This window comes from Athalia rosae, chromosome 6 (assembly GCF_917208135.1).
Source record: "Athalia rosae chromosome 6, iyAthRosa1.1, whole genome shotgun sequence".
Taxonomy (NCBI): Eukaryota; Metazoa; Arthropoda; class Insecta; order Hymenoptera; family Athaliidae; genus Athalia; species Athalia rosae.
In genome coordinates, this window is record NC_064031.1 from 17636162 (window position 1) to 17659765 (window position 23604).

General features: G+C 46.2%; 2 protein-coding genes and 1 long non-coding RNA gene across 8 annotated transcripts in view; 2 read left to right on the plus strand and 1 right to left on the minus strand.

Annotated features, from left to right (window-relative positions):
• LOC105693239 (zinc finger protein 1) overlaps positions 1-18072 on the minus strand; it is a 33060-nt gene extending 14988 nt beyond the window's left edge. For 3 of the 5 annotated variants that reach the window (XM_012413042.3, XM_012413041.3, XM_020856502.2), the window contains exon 1: positions 2782-2919. In XM_012413042.3, coding sequence (XP_012268465.2) covers positions 2782-2815 — 34 coding nt within the window. In that variant the 5' untranslated portion in view covers positions 2816-2919. Of the gene's footprint in view, positions 1-1014; positions 1221-2781; positions 2920-17233; positions 17381-17552; positions 17830-17949 lie in introns of those variants that run through there. The other 2 variants (XM_048656725.1, XM_048656724.1) reach the window with 2 other exon arrangements.
• On the plus strand, positions 1476-3599 carry LOC125501342. Its single transcript, XR_007278899.1, has 3 exons — positions 1476-2659; positions 2721-3095; positions 3322-3599. It is a non-coding gene; the product is annotated as an uncharacterized LOC125501342 (long non-coding RNA).
• A 420-nt stretch (positions 18073-18492) lies between the features above and the next one.
• On the plus strand, positions 18493-23599 carry LOC105693243 (eukaryotic translation initiation factor 4B-like). Of its 2 annotated transcripts, none has more exons than XM_012413050.3 (12): positions 18493-18650; positions 18878-19006; positions 20136-20317; positions 20674-20781; positions 20957-21185; positions 21305-21556; positions 21730-21976; positions 22092-22140; positions 22236-22347; positions 22459-22552; positions 22638-22707; positions 23022-23599. In XM_012413050.3, the coding sequence occupies exons 1-12, from the start codon at positions 18641-18643 to the stop codon at positions 23088-23090; spliced, it is 1551 nt and encodes a 516-aa protein (XP_012268473.2). In that variant the 5' UTR covers positions 18493-18640; the 3' UTR covers positions 23091-23599. The 2 variants fall into 2 exon arrangements, with proteins under 2 accessions (XP_012268473.2, XP_020712163.2); XM_020856504.2 differs by having other exon boundaries at positions 20139-20317.
• Positions 23600-23604: the final 5 nt, after the last annotated feature.

The window sequence follows — 23604 nt, forward strand, 5'->3', positions numbered from 1 at the left end:
CAGCTATAAGTATACGCGCATGTATACGCAGAGGCATGTATAGGTATATCCGTACACGTGCACACACCGTTCTCTACCGCGTGTAATTCGTTCGAGGCTGCTGTACCGCACAATCGGTTGTTTGTCGGGAACGCGCAACCGTACATATTCACGGGGAATCGGAGACTCCGTATAGGGCGCGGCGATCTTCCCTCTTCTCAATATTTCACTTATCCTTGCGATACGTTCATTCTCCGCATTCATCCCGTACTTTCGGGCACTCTTGCGAGGTCAAAAAAAAAGAAAAAAACGTCTCCGCTGTACGCGATACGTACCCCATACACGCGACAATCGCAGGTATCGCGCGCGGTTCCTACGATCGAAGCTGTGCACCTCCGAACACAGGCGGTACGTGTATATCGATTATCGATACGTGTACACGCGTAAGATAATCGACACGCTGCACCGCGGATGAATCGTTCGCATATCGGGTAGGAGGTGCGGATTTGTAAAATGACGAAGACGGGTCGATCGAAGAAATCGTAGGGCTATATTGTGCGTAGGGTGACTCAACTCGACCACCGCGATGCGTACGATACGCGTATAGCGGACGTCGATCGTGTAAACTTTTATGAATATATTTGCACGATGTCTGTAATTGTGCGTCAACGATGACGAGTCGGCGAATCGGCGAATCGGGCTCGCGTGTACGTACGTACGTCCTTGATTTTACTTTCTCCCGCCGCGTCAAAGCCACAACTTCTATCGAGTATTGAGATTGCGATAGGCAATGATCCACGTGCGATTATATCTTGGCCACCCTTTTTTACACATCTATATCCGCGTTGTATCGTATACGCTTCGCACACGCGTACGTGTACACGTAATTGGTTATTTTCTACACTTTCGAATCAGCAGCCCTGCAGCACGCCGGCATCGGCGATATATTATAGCCGGTATACGCGATCCCTTATACTTTACGAGCGTACATAAAATTATATTGTACGTGATATAGGTATATATCTGTATACCTACTTAGGTGAGAGACTCGGAACGGCATGCGGCGTGTCGTTTTAGGTTTCAGGGTTACACGATTATCAACTGCCACATGTTGTTCACAAAGTTTTGTTGCTATACCGTAGGGCGGAGCTTGCGGTACACGTATAGCGTATACCTATGTATGCGTACGTATAGGCGTATCGGTATACATTGTACGATACGAGGTATGCGTAGTACGTAGGTATTATACGCACGTACGTACGTGTGAAAAAAAAAAGAAGAGTTTCACGAGCCTGCAGTCGCACGGGACGCGGGTGAGTTGAATTGAAGAAGGAACTGCCCGCGAGTGAAATATGAAATTTGAACGGCGACGGTACCGATACAGCGACGATCGCGGTAAACAACGAGTTCGACGTGTGTCCGCTGTCGCGAACTGTCGGACGTCGCATGCGCGTGCACACTGCATCTGCATCTGCATCAGCTGCATCTGCATGCATACATACATATAATACCTATACGGTTGTGATTCGGCGAAACGGTGAACCGATGTGTCGGCGAATCGCGATATCCGCGGACGATTCCATCCTGTTCCCCGCAAAACCTATGCAGGTACATACGTACACGTATAACAGCACCAACGAATCAACGGCAACGGATTCGATGAGAATTGAAATGTGCGCCTCGAGAAATGCCGCGCGAGTGATTCGATACGGGCGCGTCGAGATTGCGATCTCGCGTCTTGACGAGAGAACGGAGAGAAAAATGGTTCCGCGACGATCGGGCTTGTGTGAAAATGTTTGGGAGGGAAAATGTGATTTTCGCGAGCCTTTCTCAAAGTTCGGAGACCAATTGCACGAGTATGTATTTTCGGATTTCGGAACTTTGAATGATCGTAACTGAGAATATACGTTGAAAAAGAAGACGAACCGGGGGACGTTACGATTCGGGGATAAATTACACGATCGTGAAAAAATGTTGGCCGAATTAAAAATAATCAAGGTTCGAGGTTAGACCCTAAACGAATCCACTCGGACCACCTTATAATATAGATATCGATGTAGGTATTTTCAGACCCACGCGCAAGACTCGAAATACCGACTATACGTACATATAACACTGCAACGATTAACGCACGCCGAACTTGGGCGATCGAGAACGTTGAGTTTCCCGATCTAAATTTAGAAATATGTCGGTGTGCCCGGAACTTGCTTCGTTATCGGTAAAAAGTGAAATACAACCGTGGCGTTGCGGACGGGAAGGTAGAACTTTGAAGCATAAAATGGAAGAACTGGCGCCAAAAAGAGCGGACGAATTCCGACACCCCCCCGCCCCCGTACCATATCACGGATATCACGTACAATATATAGACGATCTTTACCTTTACGGTACGCATATTCCGCTCCTCGTCTGAAATAATTCCTGTCACTCGCGCTGACCAATTTCCACCTCGCAAACAATGGCGGCTGACAATGAGGCAGTGGAATGATTACAATAATCCCTGTGAAAATCGTTCAATTCGTCCGATTCCGCGTAAAAATGAGGATCACGGGTATACCCGAGGGTCGGTACAACTCGGTTCATTTGATACGTTCTGCATTTTATCACGTCGGACAATATCGTGGACGCGGGCGGTATACGTCGATTGCGATCTTCGCGATTCTTTGACAAGGCGGGGGTGCAGGTAAGTACTCCTGAATCAGAGAATTCCGCTACATGGTTGTATTATAATAATATTCATATAGGTATCGTCTCTGGTGTAACGCTATACAAAATCTACCGATATCATCGTCGACGTTAACTCACCTTTGAAGGTATTCCTGAAAAGAGTCATGCTCATATTCACGCGTGATTGTTTCGCACCCTACGTCGATTCTGCGGACGTCAAGAATTAAGGGTTAACGGTCTCCGAGTGAAATCTTGATTGCGATGGTGTCACTACTGTGTGGCAACGGTCACTTATTAACCGAACCGTCCTAATCATCGGCGCTCCTTTTTTCTTCTCTCTCCTTCTGTCTCTGTTTATCACTCCGTTTATCGCCACGGCAACGCGATGCTGCGGTAACACGACGGCGACGACGACGCGCAAGATGGACGGTCGTTCTGGCCTCGGGTTTCAGGTTAGTATTAACTTTTAAGATGCACCGCGCATCGTGTCACTGATGCCTCTTCTTGGCTGGCGTACTCGCGATTCTTTCACCTCATTTTATCTCGTTTATGGTATTGTTATTATTATTTTTATTATTGTTATTTTTGCTTATATTATTTTATCGTTTTATCGTTTTACTTTTTGTTTGGTTCTCATTCCGTCGCTATGCGTCAACAACCTCCGCGACGCCGATCAAGATCACCGAGTATCCGACAGAGGCGGCGATGTGATTTCGACGGAGAAATTCCACATTCACGAATCAATGGGGGAAACCATGGAGAAAACTTGACAAAAAAAAAAAAAAAGTAAAAAAAAAGAAAAAAAAAAGGGAAAAAAAAAGAAAGAAAGACACAACACCGTGGCACGAGCCGCCGAAAGGGGAACAAAGAGATTTTTCAAACCAAGTTTCCAGTGAACCGGAGCACCGTCATGTATGCATAAATAATGAAAACTTGCTTTCCCTGTTCTTAATTAATTCCCGATTTGTGCACAAAGTATCGATTCGTCCTTCCCATCGATATTCGCCTCGATGATATATCGTATATACGCCTGTCTTTTTTTTCGTATTCACATCTCGTTACAGTACAGTTAGTAATTATTTACTTCTGTTCTTTTCTTCTTTTTCTCTTCTTCAGTTTGCAAATTTATCGATTCATCATAATCGATGTCATCGTTATCATCGTCGTATAATTATTGTTGTTGTTGCTGCTGGCGCGGTTGTTGTTGTTGTTGTTGTTGTTGTTGTTGTTGTCGTCGTCGTCGTCGTCGTCGTCGTCGTCGTCGTCGTCGTCGTCGTTAGCGTTATCGTTATTATTATGCGGCGAGAGGGGAGATCGTAGTCATCGGAAGTATGAAACCGTGACAATATTGTACGTACTGCAGCCTGCGTCAGAGAGGCAACGTAGGATGACGATGATGGTAGGGTCTTGGGTGATTTTCGTAAAATATCATAGTATCTCTCGCTTCTCTTGTTCCGACGTTTCGACTCTTCGGGTAACGGGAAATGACAACGAGAGTACAAAGTCGATGTACAAGTAAATCCTCCGCAGCACCGCACCGGGGAAATCCGGCTGGGAGAGGCCGACGAGAAGAAAAAAGGTATACGAGCAACGTAACGCTCACTCGGGATGCGATTGGGAAAATGAAGAGAGATAAGTTTGAAAAATGTATTACGCGTACGAATCTCGGACGTGTCTCGTCGTCGGAGATGATGAAGAAAACGTATACGACGTTGACGACGAAAGCGAGGCCTGCCAACGAGGTGAGGAGGCGCGGCGTTATCGCGGTGTGATGGGAAAATATATATGCAGCAGATTATGTGGAAGGTGTAACGAATTCGGAGTAACCGGGAAACTCGATCCTACAACGATCGCAATTCACCGTACAACGATCACATCGGGCCAGTTGGCTTTCAGATTTTTCGACTCTAGATAGCAGCGACTGCTTTTTCCGTTGATAAATAATTATCATGATCGTCGTTAGCTCCCGCGGTTCGTTGCCACCATCGTCGTCCGCACGCTGACTCGCACCGTTCTATTTTGTTATCTTTTCGAATATTCTCGTTAATCGGTTCTTTTTCTTTCAATTTTTATCACTCGCACTCTCGTCCTTCCACGTTTTCTCCCATTCGCGTTGGCGATCCCTCGCACTACACGTCTTCCGTTTCACTCGTTCGCACACGCGTACGGATATAACGATGTCATGTACGCGCGTGCATACGTGTAAATGTTATTTCCTTCGCGTGTCAATAATATATTCCCCGCGCCTACGCCAACGACACACGTAACGAACGCACACGTCGTTTCTTCGTTTCTTCGATTCTCCGTTTCCCTCCTCGGAACCGCCAAACTCGAAATTCGCGCACTCACAGAAGCGTTCACTTACAAATGATCATCACGACGGACTTTCCCTCGGCTAGAACACCACGGTGTATAACAACGCCCACGACGTAACCGAAGATGAAAAACCAAAGAAGAGATAGAAGCTGACAAAGGTGACGTAGCGTAGCGTTAACGGCTCTTCGTTCATGGATCGCAGCGGTCTGCGGCGTCCTCGGTACAAAGGGAATTAATTGTTCGTCTTCTTCTCCTTCTTTTTATTATTCTTCTTCTTCTTCTTCTTTCTCTTCTTCTTCCTCTTCGGTGGGCAGGTGACGACGATGGCGAGTTCTTATTCTCGATATATTTTTATATTCCTTTCTTCAATTCAGTTTTGTGACTGCACGCTTCCTTGCTCGTTCGGTTTACACTTTGCCACCTCTCGTTTGTTTTTCTTCAAAAATAATTGCAACACTATACCGTTAGATACGACCGACCAATATCAATATCAATTCTTTCGTCGAACGCGTATTTATTCGAATCGCGAGATCGGAAGGAATATGTCCTGTAACGCACACTCGTACAGGGGTGTATTTGGGTGGTATGTGCGTGTGTGTGCGTGTGTGTATGTATATATACATATATATATTATATATTATATTGTATATGTATATATATATAAATATATATCTATACATATATATACATAGATATATAGATAATATGTTTACATGTATAATACGAAGAGAATAGAAAAAGGAAGAAAGAAGAGGAACGCGCCCGCGGTGACACCGGTGCTAGGGCATGGCAGGGAGTGTATTAAAGTAGGCACTGGTGGGCAACCGGGATTCTACCTCCCGACTAACAACACGCGTACAGAGACGGAATCGGGGACTGCGCGTATAGGACGAAGCGACGAGATGGTTGGTTCGGTGTGATGGCGGACAGAGCCAGCCACCGCCCCCGCCGAAGCTCTCCTCGCCGCACCCCTCGTTGCGACTCCTCGCCGCGCAACGTATTTCCTCTCCTCTCCTCTCCGCTCCTCTCCTCGCCACTCCTCTCCTCTCCTCTCCTCTCCTCTCCACTGCTCTCCTTTGCTTTGCTTTGCTTTGCCCCCCCCCCCCCACCTTCTCCTCTCCCCCGCCTCCCTCCCTCTACCTGACCGAAAAGCCGACGGACCGCGGAGCAACGTTTTGCTGCGCGTCGTCCGTCGCGCGGTAGTCGAACGTTGGGAGGAAAGAACAGGGCCGTCCCGACGTCGAATGGAACCCCCGGGGTTATCGGCGACGATCATTACTCGGACGAGTCGGGAGTTGATCGAGCTATTCGAACGGTCAAGTTACAATGACGCGGTCTTCTGTCTTTGTTTTCTCTTTTTTTGTTTTGTTTTGGTTTGTTTTGTTTTGTTTTTTTCTCCGTTTTCTCAAGGCTGTCCGAACGCAATTCTCGGCTCGACGTTTTCGTCGCTCCTCTGCGATCGTTCCTAATATCGCATCCGGCGCTGAAAGAAATACCGCATACGACCGATGAATATACGTGTTACCGTTTCACAACCGCGGAAAAGGAATGAAGAACCTGTTCGATAAGCTTTTCGTCAATCCCGCGGCGAAATGATTTCGGGCGGACTAGGAAATTTCTGTCGAATCGCGTTACTGTCTCTCGCTTCGCGATACATCGACAATATCGTTCGTTTTCTCATTTTTATGGAACATCGGCAAGTTTGTTCGACGTAACAAAATATATTCCATCCGAACTGTCGTTTCTCTCGTAAGACTGTGAAAATTGGATCGATTGAAAAATGTACGTAACTTGAAAATCCACCGTCAGTTTGGCGAATGTCAATTTCCGCGTCCAATTATTCGATCGAAGGAATTCTTTTCCAAAATCCTCCGTTTGCGTATCGGGCAAGACTGATGTATACCTAGATATTTTTTGCACAATGCAACCGCGAATCTGGAATACATGTACAATGTATCGCATCGCCGCGCTGCGGGACAACACCACGGATATATCGATAATAAGGATAACGTCGATTTCGAGCGGTGTATCGGCCGCGTGAGACGAGAGAGGAATGACGACGACGATCGGATCGTTCGATCGAAACCGTTGATTCGGATACAATGATAACCGTCGTTCTGGTCACAATCGTGTCGCAGTAGTGCCGACTTGTGCAGTGTCCGATTCCATCTCCGATATTCCGTAGCCACGTGACACGTGAGATACGACAGCAGCTACGCATACGTAGAGAATCGCTGGATATAGATCGACGTGTAACATCGCCAATTATACCTCGCAACGAACATCGCGGAGGTGTGACACGGGTGAAAGAGCGAGTCGTCGTCGTTTCGATCGCGAAGACATCGCTCCGTTCTGCCCCGAGCCACGTAGTCCGACAAAACCGCCTCCCATGCGCGGTACGCGCCGCTACAGAATATTCCGACATGGATTTTGGCCAGTGCCGATCCACCCGAAGGAGACTCCCTCCGTACATCGCCGACGGAGTGTCAGTGTGCGTAAGGTGTACGCGGGTGGGTGAGAAGAATCGCTCGGTTATCGGAAGAAACGAAACGAACCTCTGGACCAACATCTCGGATCTCCGTGGTCGAGGTATCGACGCGTCGGCATCGGTGCCGTGTCGGCGTCGAGCCGCGTAGCTCCTACCGGGACGCCTGTTCGCCGGTGCGTGTGGGGGGGAGTCGGATCGGCGGAACGAAAGGAGGAGAACGAGACCGAATCGCTAGATCGGAGCCACCGGGGACGGGGGGTCGAAGAAGAATCCCTCTTCGATCCCCTCTCAACTCCTGATTCGCTCTCCTCGGCGTCGCGAAGCCCTCTTTTTGTTGCCGCCCATTAGGCGCCGCCGCATCGTGATTCGCAACCCCGACGACTCTTTATCGCGAGAGACGACGACGACGACGACGACGACGACGACGACGACGACGACGACGACGACGACGACGACGACGACGACGACGGTTGCCGCCGCCGCTACGCGCGTCGCGATACTTACGTACGTACGTACGTACACCTAGTCACCTACTCGCTCGTACCATGGGCGGACGATGGTCGAAGAGAAGCGAGACAACCGTCGCGACTCGGAGGCAACGTACCACGTCGACTCTGCCCGACGGATATACCACTCGTATACGTATACATCTTTGCCTCGTGGCTGCCTAGTGTCCGTCCGATGCCCGTACCTCTCCCGCCGTGCGATTCTCATCGCACAATGGAGACGTGAATCACCGTCGTCTCTCCTCTTCTTTCGACCAACGCTCACCACCCACCCCCGACGTACTCCTTCCATTAATTGCTTCGTACGGATCGTCGGGACTCGTATTCGTATACATCATGCATATATATATATATATTATATATATATAATGTATATATTGTATATATATATATATATATATATGTATGTATACCTATGACGTGTGTACGTGTTTCACGACGACGTACGTACGTTCATACCCGTAAACGTACGTACGTACATGCGGTAGATGCATAAAAGTCGATGCGCCCGTTTATACGCACGGATCTACCTCCATATTTTTCGGATAGGTAGATATTTCGGTTGCCAAATAATTTTTGCATCGCCGTCAACGATACCTATACATATATGTACGCGTACGTACGCGGCTCGACATACTCGGGGGTATATATTTTATCTCGTACAATAATACCTAGCGCTCGGCCCATAGCCGTGGTTATATTTGACCGGTGAGTCGTCGTCGAATACACACTGATTCATTATTGGGCAAATATAGGTGTACGTTACGGGTATACGTATAGGTAGGTAGTGTTTCGAGTTCTGTCTTCGTCACGTTCGGTTCATTCGGATTCCGAAGACATCGGTACACGTATGCCTGACGCACGTGTACGCATCGATATACCAAATATATATAAATATAATTGATACATTGGATCGGTGTACGTTACACGGCGGGTTTATCAGCACCGCGGCGCCGCACGCGTGCAACTGCGGTAGGACGAATACGAGGGATGCGATCGTTCGAGGACTCGGTATGAAATATATACGGTGATTCGATCGGCCCGGAATGCGAAGAACGAGCGATTCCGACCAGCGCGTCCCTGCGGTATACGTACCGATCGAACTTCCGTATACCATCTCTCCTCGTTTCGGAATCCGGCTGTTTCGCACGCTCCGTTACGCAATCGACTTATTATGAATTTCCGAGTGAGTCATCGTCCGCACAGCTTCTGTACTTTCGACAGATGTATAATCTCTCGCGATAATGTACCTGTGCCGTATGCCTGTACTTATAGATACAGACGCGTACGCGTGCAGTACCTGTATAATACGCGTGACGGTACACCGCTTCGTTAACCTTTCAAACGATGCCTATCGAAGGAAGAGATTACCGTGCTCGCAGGATAAGACGCGTCCGCGTATACGTGGCGAAGGATTTCGTCCTATCCCGATAAATCTATAGGCCAATATACATGTTTACATACACATATGCGTATACCTGCGTGCCCGTGCGTGCGGTATAACATAGTTGAAATGTCGGAAATTCCCCGGTTTTTGTTTACGAATCAAAGGTGCGTGCCGGTCAATCGGAACGACGTAATTGCGACGACGCAATGTCAACGACAATGTAATTCGACAACATTTTGGACCAATTGTAAAATTGCTCGTCACAGATGTATGCTTCGTTTGGGAATAGCCGAACGGGAGCGTTGTTGCGTCGTACAGGTAGCTTGTACCTGAATCGTCGTTTATCCCGGCGAACTGTACCGCCGCGTACAGCCCTAAGGTGAACGCGAACGTGCGGAAAGGCGAACCGCCCATGTACGCGCGCACGCACGCACGTAAGTACGTACGTACTTACGATCACCGCACGTACACCACAGCTGTATACCTAGAGGGCCGCGTCAGGGTAGTGGAAACGCTGCAGCCGGCATGGTACCGTAAAACTAAAGCCCACGGGGAACGAGAACCTGACCTCTCGAACAACTGTGCGGCATGTGTGCGCCACTTGCGGAGGGTACGTACGCGTACGATATACGTACGGTATACCTATACACATGTATAGCCATACCTACTCCAAGCTTTCGTAGTTTTCCCTCCTTCTCGCGCGTTCGCATTCCTCTCTCTCCGGCATCCCTTCCGACCCGAAGTCACCGGACTTAATTTCGTTTCACGTTATGCGCGGTGTGCATTTCTACGTAGCTGTACCTGCACCTATAATTTCGCCGTACGCGCGTATACCGCATCTATGTGCAGCGGGAGACAATTGTCTCCTTTTTCAGTTGGGTGTATCTACGGTCGTAACTATCGGCGTATACCTCGCACGACTCGCGCGACGGATTTCCCTCGGTCGTCGTCGCCGCCGAGACGACCGATCCGACGACTCGACGGAGGGCGAACCGCTCTATTCGCCCATGTGGCCGCACGGCGCATCCCTCCGATACCGCGACGTGTACGTTGTACGGTTTTTTCTTCTACGTCCGCCTTTCACTCCTCGCCGACGTTGGAACCCCGAGAATCGTACGTATACGAGCCCGCGGGGTCGGATCGTGAATCGCGTGAGCTGTAACGAGTACAAGGTGCAGAGTACACTACCGAGCACACGGGGATTCCATCGATCGATCGATCGATCGTTGCGCGCGTACCTCGCGAGGCGTCGGAGGTTCGTTCGACCGTCGTTCGCGCTCGGCGATGATATTCTTTTCTCCGATTAACAAAATCATTCCGTCCTGCAGTTGACGCGTTCCTACGATTCGTCGCGTACTCGTTCGTATTGTATATCCCGCGGAGCTATGGAGCGTGAAACGCGCGAGATGCGCCCGCAATTGGTAATAACGAATTCCTCGATCTCGTATGGCCGAAACGCGTCGACGACGCGGCGACCTTAGGTGAATACATGCGGTAGCTTTTGCGAGCCCGTCTGGAATAAAATCCGTGTGAAATCTGCCAATCCGTGCGGTGGCCGCTCACGAGGCGTATCGTTGGTATACGGTAATATTATAACCTATACGTAAAGCCACGTGCGCCATATGGGCAACAGCCTGGGGCGGAGGTTGCGAACCCGCGCCCATATACCTCGATCCGAGCCGGTGGTGTGCGACCTGGAACCGGACCTGAACCTGGACCTAGACCCGGACGCTCGCTGCACCCCGTACTTCCCCGGGGTCCTGCGGGGTACGGGTCCCTCGGGGATACGCGGCTACCGTGTCCCTTGTCCTCCTTATGCGGGCCAGACCTCGGTACGAGCACCGACGTCCGCGCGGCGCGTCATCGGTACCGCATGTGCGCGAAAACAATGCATTACAATACACCGATTGTACAAGATATTACAATCGGTGTACGAGGTACGTACATTATATACATATACGCTGCGGAAGGCGGTAACTCGACGTATGCGACGCAGACGTATACCTGCGTATACAGATCGGATACGGTCGCAGCCCCTCGAAACCAGCCCCCGTGCAAACGCCGAGCTCCGTTCGACTCGACCGATCCGCGCGGCGCGATTCCGCACGGACCCGAAATATACCGCATACGGGGACCGGACGAAAGTTGGCAAAGCCAACAACATCGCCGACGCGACAACTCGGACGAATATGCGCGTGCGGCCGCGGAGAGAATATACCTCGGTTACACCGCATCTACCGGGGAACTGTGCGATTGTTCCCCCTAGATTCGCGTGAAATTTCATTCATCTTTTACTCCGATCGCTCACCGATCGGGCGACGAATCGGCCGTTTTGACGGATATCGCGCGTCGTACGGACCAACCTTTCTACGGAGCGTCGGTGTATCGACGCGAATATTACATAACGTACAGGGTGTGCAAGAGGGATCGAATATTCGGCCTGCCCTCGATCGGTCGAATTCTGCGAATGTGTACGCGCGTGCGGTGCGGAGCTTACCGGAAAAAAGGGAATGGGAAAGGGAAACTAACGCGAACGAACGGACGAATGGCCTCCAATCTGTTCTATCCTTTTGTCAAGGCACAGCTCGTGGCGCGTGTGCAAATCTATATCTCTTTGCAGTCCTGTACCCTTCACCACCCGCCCCGGCACACGCCTAACACCTGAGCACAATGGAGATTCGGGTTCGCATCACCCCCTGTCTCCGCGATGTACGCGAGGGAGATTCGGACCCCTGTGCGCCCTTCGTTCCCGTGCCGTGTTCCCCTCCCTTTTTGCGACCCCCTTCCTTCAAAAAATACGTACAAGAATATATACTTGTATGTATTACAGAATATACCTATACACGTGTGTGTAATATACTGTTATAGGTGCATACATTTCCGAACGGCAGTCGACCAGATATATATCGCGGAAAGTTTCCATTCGGGTGAAAAGAGAGAGGGAAAAGAAAAAAAAAAACAGAAAAAAACTTGTCGTTCGTACATTTTCGGCGTACCTACAGGTTTACGTACGTACGTGCGTACGTATACGGGGACGCGTTGTATCGTACGTATGTATACGGTGTACGTATGTACGTACGTACCGGACATCGCTGCGTGTATCGCTGCGCTGCGCCAGGGTCTCATGGTCGACCGCCGTTTCGCCGTATGTGCGCGGTAACGATCATACGTACATTGTACGCCGAGGAAACGTGGAAGCCGCGGCTGACGCGTAAAGTAGTGAAATCATCAATTGGCTCGAGTATCTCGAGGATATACCGGCTGTACCCGGGCAACCCGGAGGGCCCCGCAATGGGAATTAATGTAGCGATAGGAATAGCAGAAATGCGGGAGTTGCGATGGGTCGTAATCTGAGACCGTTGCATTCGACTTACTTTACCTCCAGCCTCTCCAAGTTATACGAGCATACGTACGATATAACGGCGCGCGGCGACGTTGCGATAACTCACCGAGTGTGCGGCCTCGTCTGGTAATAATTCACCTGAAATTCGGGCCACAGGCACTCGGAATCTGTGGATACGTCAGTGCCATCGCCGCGGTCACAATTATACGTATTACGGTGCGTATAGGTATAAAGGGAGAATTCGGTGACGGCTTAGAGCATGGGGTGGCGGGTATATGCGGGCACCTCTCTCTATCTGTCCATTTTATTCAATTCGGGTCCAATTGCCGGTAATTAAGATACCATCTTATTCATATTGTTATTATTGCAATTGCCACCGGTGTCGTTGATATACCGTTATCATTGTAATTATCGCCGTTATTCTTGTTGGTGTTGTTGTTGTTGTTGTTGTCGCCGTAGGCGTTGTCACGGTCGTCGTTATTTTCTCCGACACTTGTAACTATTGCAAGTATACCTCTAATCGTGCAGTAGCAACTAACGAGGTAATTATAACCGGACCTATACACACAAGTATAAACAATCTCGCACCCGCACGAACCGCTGCGATTGATTCTCGCACCTTCGAAATTCGCAATCTGTTCGATCTCTCATTTAATTAAATCTATTGGCCGAATATGTAGGTACGTATAATGCATATCATCGTTATTCATTATTCGCAAATTCTTTTTAGATTTCACCCCGATTCTTTTGCGTTTATACCCAAGTATATATTCGAAATGATTTCACTCCACGGGATACGTGGTAGCGCGTCTGATTCGTACTACGATCGGAATCTATCGAACAAATATAATACAGTAAATTTCGAAATGGTAAAATATTCCATAAACTCATCACTCGATCGAGATATCATCGACCGCATATATATACTTATATTTTAAGATAATCTTGAACAACGAGATCCTCGTGAAAGAAGATAGGATCGTAGAGCTGAGACAAGTGTCGATCCTTCGATCGATTTCAAAGATACTTGGTTTTCGGCTCAAACATCGAAAGAATCCAAAGCGGTACCCTTGGGAACAAGGTGTGGGTTACACCTCGATGAGGAGAGGGATAAGATTCGCGTATATCCACGCAAACATACTGTACATACGTATAATTTCGTACTGTTCCAGCGATATAACTATGGGTGCGGTATAACGACGAAAGAGAGGGAGGAAGACGATAACCAAAGGTTCAATTTGAATACCTAGTGATTGTTTGCCGTTCACCGCGACGAGAATTAAGAATAAATCGCGTACAGGGTGCAGGGTGTGTAGGGTTGAAGGGGTGTAAGGGTCGGGTCTTTTTGCAGATCAGGACGTGCGCGGGGTCCGCGGGAAGAATATAGACGCGATACCGCTGCACGGCTGGGAAAAAATGACGGCAAAACAAGGGTCTCGAGACCAAGTTTTACGAAATTCACAATTTTCCGGGGGAACGCCTAAGATATGGTTTTCGTTGAATGTTTGCAGTGACTCGCGAACACTGTCCATATATGGTGTATACATACCCATTACCTCGTATACAGACGCTGTATAAACGATGAGGCAGACGCCGACCCCCGCATACACTTGGGCATATATAACACTGCACATAGAGCAGTTTTGAGATTACCCCCATACGACCCCGACCCCTATCCGCCGCTGCTGTCTACAAGGTATACGTGTATACCTGTATAGGTATGTGTGCATTTCATATATACAGGTATACAATACGTTATATATACCTACTGCTATACGTATGTTGTATGTAGGTGTAGTATGCGTGGTATATGTTATATACGTGCATGTGTAGATGCACCGCTATACGTACGCTCGTATGCGAGACAATCGTGTAAATATGACACGGTACCGAGCGGTCCGGCCTAGAGAGGCTGCTGTCAAAGCTCCGCGTCGGATTGCATGAGTCACCGTCGCGGAGAAACATCGCGGGGATATCGTACGTATAACGTACGGTCCACGACCGCTGCTGCACCCCGCAACGCGAGTTCACCCCTGAACGGCACGCGTCCCCCGAACGGCGTATTACTGCATACATTCATACATACCCATACGTACCTGTGTATACGTATATGCATGCATCAACTCGTACGTGCATATACATGGATGCATTATGCATAGGTACATAGATGTACGTACACATTGTACGGTATACGTAGGTATACATTGCCTACGATACCCCCGATCCCGGAATAGAAAAATCCCCGATCCCGCATCACGCTGCATGCCCATTATCACTGCAGGATATACATACATATACATATGTGTATACTATATATATACATACATATACATATGTGTATACTATATATATACATACATATACATATGTATATATATATAGTATGTACATATATATATACACCTTCGAAAGCAGCGCTATATTATGGCCGCAAGTATACGTATCGTACGCCGACTCTCTTCAGATTTTAGAATAGCCAATGCTCCCTTGGAGATTATAACAAGTAGAATTCATCAGCCGGTTCTGAGCTCGGTCGAATCGATGAAAAACGCTCAACAACAACGTATAGGCCCACAGTGGTATAGCGCGATTATAATAGCCCTTGCATCGGTTACAGCGATGCGCATCTCTATTCCTATGTACGTACCTCTGTGTACGTACCTTCGTAGGTTGATGGGTGGGTTAAGGAAAGCCCGAACTTCTGTCTCTTATTTATATTTCGAGTAAATCAAAAAAAGATATTGTTCGTTTCGACGAGAAAAAACGAAAACTTTTGGGCCGAAACGGTGCGCCCCCTATAAAAAAGTGCAGAAAAAAAGCTTCCACAAACATAATGAAGTTGGCGAAGTAAAATTTGACAAAATTTTTTGTGCACCCCAATTGACCCACCTACCACGTTTTGCCCTTCCCCCCCCCCCCCCCCCCCCCCCCCCCCTCCTTGCCCATCCGCCCCTATATATACACACGTATGCATAGGTATACGTGTACATATGTACGTGGGTAGATGTCAAGTATACGTTTAGCGTACTTATTATGTATGTATGTACGTGTACATGTATGTATGTACCAACGTTATATTCACGAAACGAGCGGTCCAGGGCATCTGCAGCAGGTATCGGACGCATCGTCGCCCGAGCTTATATGCGTGTATACGCACGACGCGAAACCCCCGATATATGACATCATCCCTCGCTGACTTCTGTCGCCCCGTTTCAAACAACCTTCGCTCCTCCTCCCTCACTCGCGCACCGGCATATCCGGCGTCTATCTTTTGCTGCACCTATATATTTAATCTCCATCAATCCTGCACGTATAGGCATACGGCGTGGGTATACTTATACGTATGCGTGTGTACGTATAGTGCATGCGCGCGTACGTTTGGCGTAGAATGGCATGCATACGTCTATACGTCGATACCCGATGCGTCTATATCTACACGTGTATACGCAATAGGGGACGATTCGTGGATCGTTTCGTTGCTGATGCGTATACATACTACCGTACACGTATACATCGACTTCTGTGCATACACACTATACGTATGTACGTATGTATACGTACATACGTACGTACCGTGCAGCGGTACCACGTTGCACCGTTCGAAATAAAGTTGCCGCGTGAGTCGCAGGACGACTCCACGCCGCGTATTATTCACGCCGGTTACCCCGCAAAGGGTGGATGATCCCTCGTCCCTTGCCCTCGTCCGCTCCCCGTGACTTATCCCCCTCTCTCCATTTCCACTGATGTATGAAATATTACACATGTGACATACTGCCGAGTGCCGCGGCGACGTGTGCGTGAAACGTATAGAATTACGTGTAGCGCGACTTGCAGTCTTCGGACAGAGTGCATCGACTTAACGACACCCTTCGACAATGGTTTTAGCATTTGGGATACGCTCACGCGCCGATTAGCTTCGTCAATAGGCTCCCCGGCCTTATACGTATTACGGAGGTAGCGCGCATCGCGCACCTGCACGCGACCGCAGAAGTCGCGCATAATGTATTATAGACTGAAATTACGACTGTACGGTTGAAATTGAATGACCGCGCTATGTATTATACCTACATATATCTAGTTGTTATTGTTTTTTTTTCAATTTTCAAACGCATCGCGCAGATTTGTCGGAAAAATAAAAATAAACAGCGCAGTTTTATCGTATATTCGACCCCTGCGACGGTAGTGGTATACGTACGTATACACACGTGTGCAGCGTATTATATGTATAGTTCCAACCGTTTGCTACATCTACGTATATCGGTACAAGCGTAAGAGTGAAAGAGGGAAACGAGTACAACTGACTCGTCGGTCGCATGAGAGCCTGAACGAAGGAACTATAGGGAAAAACTGTTTCGTCGTCCAAGCGATCGGGTGGAACGTATGTACTTACGGATGACCCTGTATTGCGATACATCGGCGGAGTCTACGTAACGAGACGAATATTCATCGGTTTGCGGAGGATGACACGGTTCGGACAGATGGGAGGAGCTACGGTAACCAAAAATGGAACCACACCTACTATTGATCGTTGGACCTCCTCGTGTTCTTACCTGAGGAGGTGGAAGCGCTGTAAACGAACGCTATCGATGTGGCTTGTTCCGCTCCCTCCTAACTACCATTTCTCTTTCGTACTTCACGCCCTCGCTGCGTACCTTCCGCCGTGTCTTATGATCCGTAATCAATAACTGGCACGCAAGCTGTAATGATATCGATTGAGAATCAGTGGCCGAGACGATAACGCGATCGAGAGTATAACGTGAAACTTGATTTAAATAATTTAAAATGCTATGCATTGTATACGACACTGAATAAAACCCACGTTAGAATGAAATACATTCGATATATTTTATTATCGATTATGCGACATACCTGAGAAAATTTTGGCCGCAATATTAACTTCTTCTCCTCAATCAAATGGAACATTGTTTGATGAATGAAAATTTTTTTTTTTGGCAATATCATTTTGGCGATAAAAATTCGTCCTGTACGTACATACGTATGTACGTACATACATACGTATGTACCTAACGAGATTGCCGTTAGACTCTATGGATACTGCGGTGGGATACCGTAACAACTTAATGACCATCGATTGTTTCATCGAACCCTCTATCGATGTGTTCGTTTAACGCGATCTAACGCTGTTCTGCAAATTAATTCGAAAAAACATCAGTTTGTGCTCGATAAAAATTTTATCCGAATTGACAGCGCGAGCATGGACCCACTGTGCCAAGATGCGATGCTAATCGGGAAAATCTCTTCTTACCTTGCGGACTACGTATCACGTAAGAAAAAATGCACCAATCATGTAAATACCTAAAAGTACGTAGATTATCGTGAGTCTACGAGACCCCGACATGCTTCTTCGATACTTGCCTCGCTACTGGTGACGTGGCGATTGCTTGAATTGGCAGCTTAGTCTCTCCCAAGTCGCCATCTGTGTTCGTCATACGCCAGCATCCGACGATCACGTATTCCTGCAGCCAACGAAGCGCTCTGCGCGTTGACTCTGCGTTCGCTTTTTTGCGACACCTTGCCATCGTTTGCCATACCGCGTGGACTGAATTCAAATTTGAATTTCCCATTGTTGTCGAGCACGTTCCCGATGCTGTTCACTGAAGATCCGATGCGGCCAGAAAGACGTTTACATTTTTTGAGTCACTGAAGCTGAAGAGAATCTTAAAGTTGACAATAATTCAATCTTAGAAGTCGGTTTTTCGAATAAAAAGAGAGACGAAATAGACGGTACGACCGCTGAACCAACACTAACCAGTAAGGAGGAACGTCGGTATCGCCGAGCGGTTTCGGAATTCTACTCGTTAACGGGGCGATTCAGCGGGTTGGTTTTCATTTCTACGGTGCAACAGCGTAGTTCATGCCTCATGGATCTTGAAGTTGGTCGTGTGCACCATTAAATTGCGGGACTGAGTTGCTTTTATTCAATTTGAGCGATAATTATGTCTTCTGGTAAGTTTAATAGTCTTCTTATAGCGACTATCTGCTCGTTCTTATAATTCATTATTATAAATACTCCGACCCACATTTTTCCGGTGACACTAGAATGCCTCTTTACCTACATAACCAAACTGAGCCAAGTCCCACAACCACATGCTCGCAATATTGTAGTATCAACTTTTAAGCTACCAAAATACCATTTGCCCGTCCTACTTATTGGAACTTCCGTTGAATCGTAGGTAAAAAGACCAAGAAGCCCAAGGGAAAAACGTTAGCTCTGACAGATTTCTTGGCTGACACACCTGGTGGTATTCAAAGTGTCTCGCTCAAAACATCAAACTGGGCAGATGATGTCGAAGATGAACACGGTAAGATATAGTATCAAACGATTCAACTAAGAAAACTTATTCGCTGCTTTAATTGGCAACTAGAAACAATGAATTTGTTATCCTTGTTCAGTCTTCTCAATTTCTTTGATCAATTCATTTCCCATAGAATCTTCACAGCACATTATTAACAGGTGTCTATAGAGATGTCTTATGATCCTTCATTGGTAGCTATAGAATACATTTTACAGATATTTACAGATATACTTATCTAGCAAATCAAATCACAGACGCTTGACTTATGAGCACTATCATCATTCGTGGCAAGAAAGTGATCGTGTGGAACCTACTCTCAACATCTAGATGTTACTATTTCATACCGAGTGACAATCGACGTGTACATCAAATTGCTAACTAATGATTTACTAGAATATGCAAAAATTCCAAATATCGACTACGTGCCGTAGAACCCCAACTGAATGCATCTCAAATTCTTCATAAGCTCTTATTTTCACATAATCAAAATTTTCATAGTACTTTAGTTTACAACCACAAGTTGTATTATTCATTTATTTCTGTTGCGCTAAAAATAACATTTAACTCAGAAACCGATTTACCGCTGATACTTGACAAACTTGACGGATAAGCCAGTCTACATAAATGAATATCCTACTTATTACCACCATTTTTGCAATTTTTGCAATACACCAGTACTGAGTTCGAACAGATTGAAGTGAATTCAAGCATCCCAGACTAAAAATATCAAAGCCATAATATTATCCAGTGAAATTTTTGTCCTACCACTTTATGATACCTTGGTGTAGAGAAGTCATGTGATGTCTCAATTGATAACTTTTCACATGTGACTGAAGATTCAACTAGGTATTCTAGAATGACATGCCATTGAATGTAATTGGGGCTTGATTGGCACACCGAATGAATTTGACTGTGCAACATTATTCTGTACAACACATGATCAAATTTGAAGTATGAAGATCGGTATCAAAGATGTTCTACCATATGGTTTTGTATTGTTTCTTCCAGCTAACGAATCATCTTTCTTGCATCAGCCTACCTTGTTTGGTAGATTGGTTCTCCAAAATTTTGTAAAATCCACATATTAATTTACTACATAACTTGAGTAAATGCGTTGAATAAATGAAAATTTCAGAAGGATTCTCATCGAACCGGAATAAAGAACCAGTGTATCTTCCCACGGCGCCAAGGGCTGCCCGAGGCACAGGTGTGAACGAAGAAAATATTCCTACGAATCCTCCTTATGTAGCTTTCATTTCCAATCTACCCTATGATGTGGATGAAGAAGATCTTGCAGATTTTTTTGCAGAAATGAAGGTTGGTGAATCATTCTGACATCTCAAATTGTTTGAAAAATCATCTTTCAATAAAATTTTCCAAAACAGTTCGTTGTTTAAAATACATTATAATTATACTCCAAATAGTATACGCTTTCATTGTTACCATCACAGGATCATTTACTGTTTGTATTATACAGGGCTGATTTTTGAACGTTAGATACCCTGAACTATTCCACAATCACAGTTTTTCAACTTTGCTTGTCTTTTATGTTTGTATAGGGAGCGATTCAAGCTAATATCATAGACTTTTTACCCAATGCATTCTAATACCAATTTTTCATTGTGCAAACAGGAAAGTGAATAAACTAAAATACGGATATTAATTATGTTCAGGTTTCCAATATACGCCTCCCAAAAGATTCTAACAAACTCAGAGGTTACGGATATGTTGAGTTCGAGGATCGTCAAAGTTTGATCGACGCCTTATCAATTGCAAATACTGTGAGTGGAATATTTATTACTGTTTCTTATTGTTCAGTTTGAAGCACTTGTTTCAGTTTTGAGTAGATTTGCTGGGGGAAAAATTTCTGACCCATACAACTCACGACTCTGTGAGAAATTAAAGGTCGATTTTGTGCGGTTCATTCAATAATATTTGTTTGAATCGACGTTGCAGACCATCAAAACTAGACGTGTTAGAATTGAAGTTTCAAACAGTAGCAGCGATGATAGACGAGGTGGTGGTCGTATGGGTCGGGACAATCGTAGGGATAATTATGATGATCCGGAGCGAACTGCAGGAGATTGGAGAAGTGGACCACGAGATGAGTCTGCTCCCGCTGAACAGGATCGTTATCGCAGTCGTGGGGGATTTGATAATAAAGACCGCAGAGATGATCGAGAAGGTAAACCGCACTTCTAACATTGGTTTATGGAAGTCAAAAGCCAAAAACAGCAATGAATTCCAAATATACCAGACCTAGTGTATACAGGAGTGCAAATCAACATTCCGAATATTTCACAGGGTTCGATGACAATAAGCCCGGTGGTTGGCGTGAAGGTGGCGATCGAGGTGGGGCATTCAAAGAGAGAGCTGGATTCCGTGACGAAGTAGACAGAGAAAGAGATCGTCCACGTTACGGAGGAGACAGAGATAATAGGGATAGAGATGGAGATAGAGACAGAGATCGCGGAGGGAGTTTTGGCCAGCGCCGCAATTACGGCGATTCCGATTGGTCTCGGGATGGGCCTTCACGTCGAGAAGAACCCTCGAGATGTTCGTGTATACTCATTGAGTTTGGTTCCGTTAAACTTTAGCAATAATTTCAACATTGATAAATTACTAAATTATTCTAACAAAATCTAATTTTCACAAGTATTTTCTTATTTCAACTATTTTTTGTATACGAATATTTATGCGGGGTTCTCTGTATGTTTGTGCATATACAGCGGAATTGAAAACAAGACCAAAGCTACAGTTGCAGCCGCGTACAAAGCCCGTGGAACCCATAGTTGTGCAGGAAGAATCCTTAGAGCCTGTTGTAGAACCAGAGCCAGCGCCAACACTAGTTGCCACACCTGTTCCAGCTGCTAATATCTTTGGCGCAGCCAAACCTGTTGATACAGCTGCTAAAGAGAGGGAAATTGAAGAACGTCTTGCTAAATCTAATGCAGAGACCAGACCCAAGGAGGAAGGGTAATTTTTCGCACAATTTATTTCAAAAGTGATCCTCCACATTAATTCACCGGCTGAAGCGAATAACTTTCAGGCTTGTTCACTTATTCGTCTAACTGGAATGTTTTTATTTCAGGGATGAAAGGCGTGCGCCTAAAGAGAGTGCTTGGGGTCGACGCAATGGCGTAAGTCCTTTATAAAAATGATTTAAAAAAGAGACCAAGTTATTGAAATCACAATTAAATCAGTATTCTCATTCGCTTATCAATTCCGAATTCAGGAAGGGCGTGAGGATAGGGAGAGAGAGCGGCCGGGATGGCGGTCTGAAGAAGACAGGGGAAGACAAGCTGAACGATCAGGACCTCGAGGCCAACCAACTTCTGCACGCTCTGGTAAATTTCTTTTACTTCTCTTGTTCCTGTTTCAACCATTTCACGAATACCCCTGGATTGTGCGGAAGCGTTCAGGATCTGTTCATTACTATGATTTCTTTCACGAAACAGGTCAGCGAGGGGATTCTAAAGGACCACCTGCATCTCGGGGTGGACCAACTCGTGGGCCTCAAAAGCCTAACGAATCTCGTGCAGTTCCTGACAGGTAAAATACGTTATTGATTGTTTCGCTTAAGAAATAACATGTATTTTGGGCCTTCAAGTTGTACTGATTCAAATAAATTCTACAGGGAAAGGAGAGACAGGGACAGAGATGACGAGATCAGCAGAATGCCCAAGGCTAAAGAAGAGCAGATTCCGGTAAGTATTTAGTGATAAAGAACAACAGGTACTCTCTGTTCACAGAGACAAGTCGACGAGGCTCACTGCCGGTGAATAACGCAGATACTGCGATTAAAATAATTTTCTTGACAGTGAGTCGTTTTTCCGAACCATTGTGATTCTTTACATGAATCGCGGTCAATGTGTGCAATTTGTCCTGACATAAGCCGTCGAGTGTCTTGCGAATGGGAAGTACCTGGTATGCGAAGACAAGATTCCTATGAGGCCATCCTATATTCAAATTATTGCAGAACTGATGTTTATGAGTCCATGCCATGTTTCAATTATTACAGAACTTTGTAGCTTCCAATAAGTATTCCATGCTGCCTGATGACGTGGATCCAGACAATATCGACGATTAGTTTTGGTCGTGATAATTGAAACTTGCAATTGAATTGTGCCACATGTATCATGATTGGTATACGTACGCATATTATTGATAATTCGTTTTACCTCTACTAAATATCTTGCTGAAGAATTCATTAAGCGTTTGGCCACACAATTACCCAACACATCCAAGCTCCATAATAAACATTGTTAATTTGTAATTAAACTATTCTTTTATTTCTGATTTATAATTATTGCCTAATCAGCTATACCTATCTACTTAATATTTCGATCTTGATGTGTGGTTTGATTATTTATCACAACTCTCGATTTCCTATTGAACAACAGTCGTACGAGGGGTTTGGAATTAAAATGAAGTTAACATTTAGGAATTGGGACATGAATTTTTTACTTAAATATTTTACCTGATGTACAGTTGCTTTGAGGATATTGTACAATGTGTGACGTATACATGTAATATAATAATGTCGATGCAAAAGCAAAACAATCGAAACGATAAATACACACGAACTTCAAAAAATAATAGTT

Excerpts from the sequence above, each read along its gene's own strand:
- LOC105693243 (XM_012413050.3), top strand. Across the intron at positions 22,348-22,458 it reads ACCAACTTCTGCACGCTCTG|GTCAGCGAGGGGATTCTAAA; the intron begins GTAAATTTCTTT and ends TTCACGAAACAG. Across the intron at positions 22,553-22,637 it reads TCTCGTGCAGTTCCTGACAG|GGAAAGGAGAGACAGGGACA; the intron begins GTAAAATACGTT and ends TAAATTCTACAG.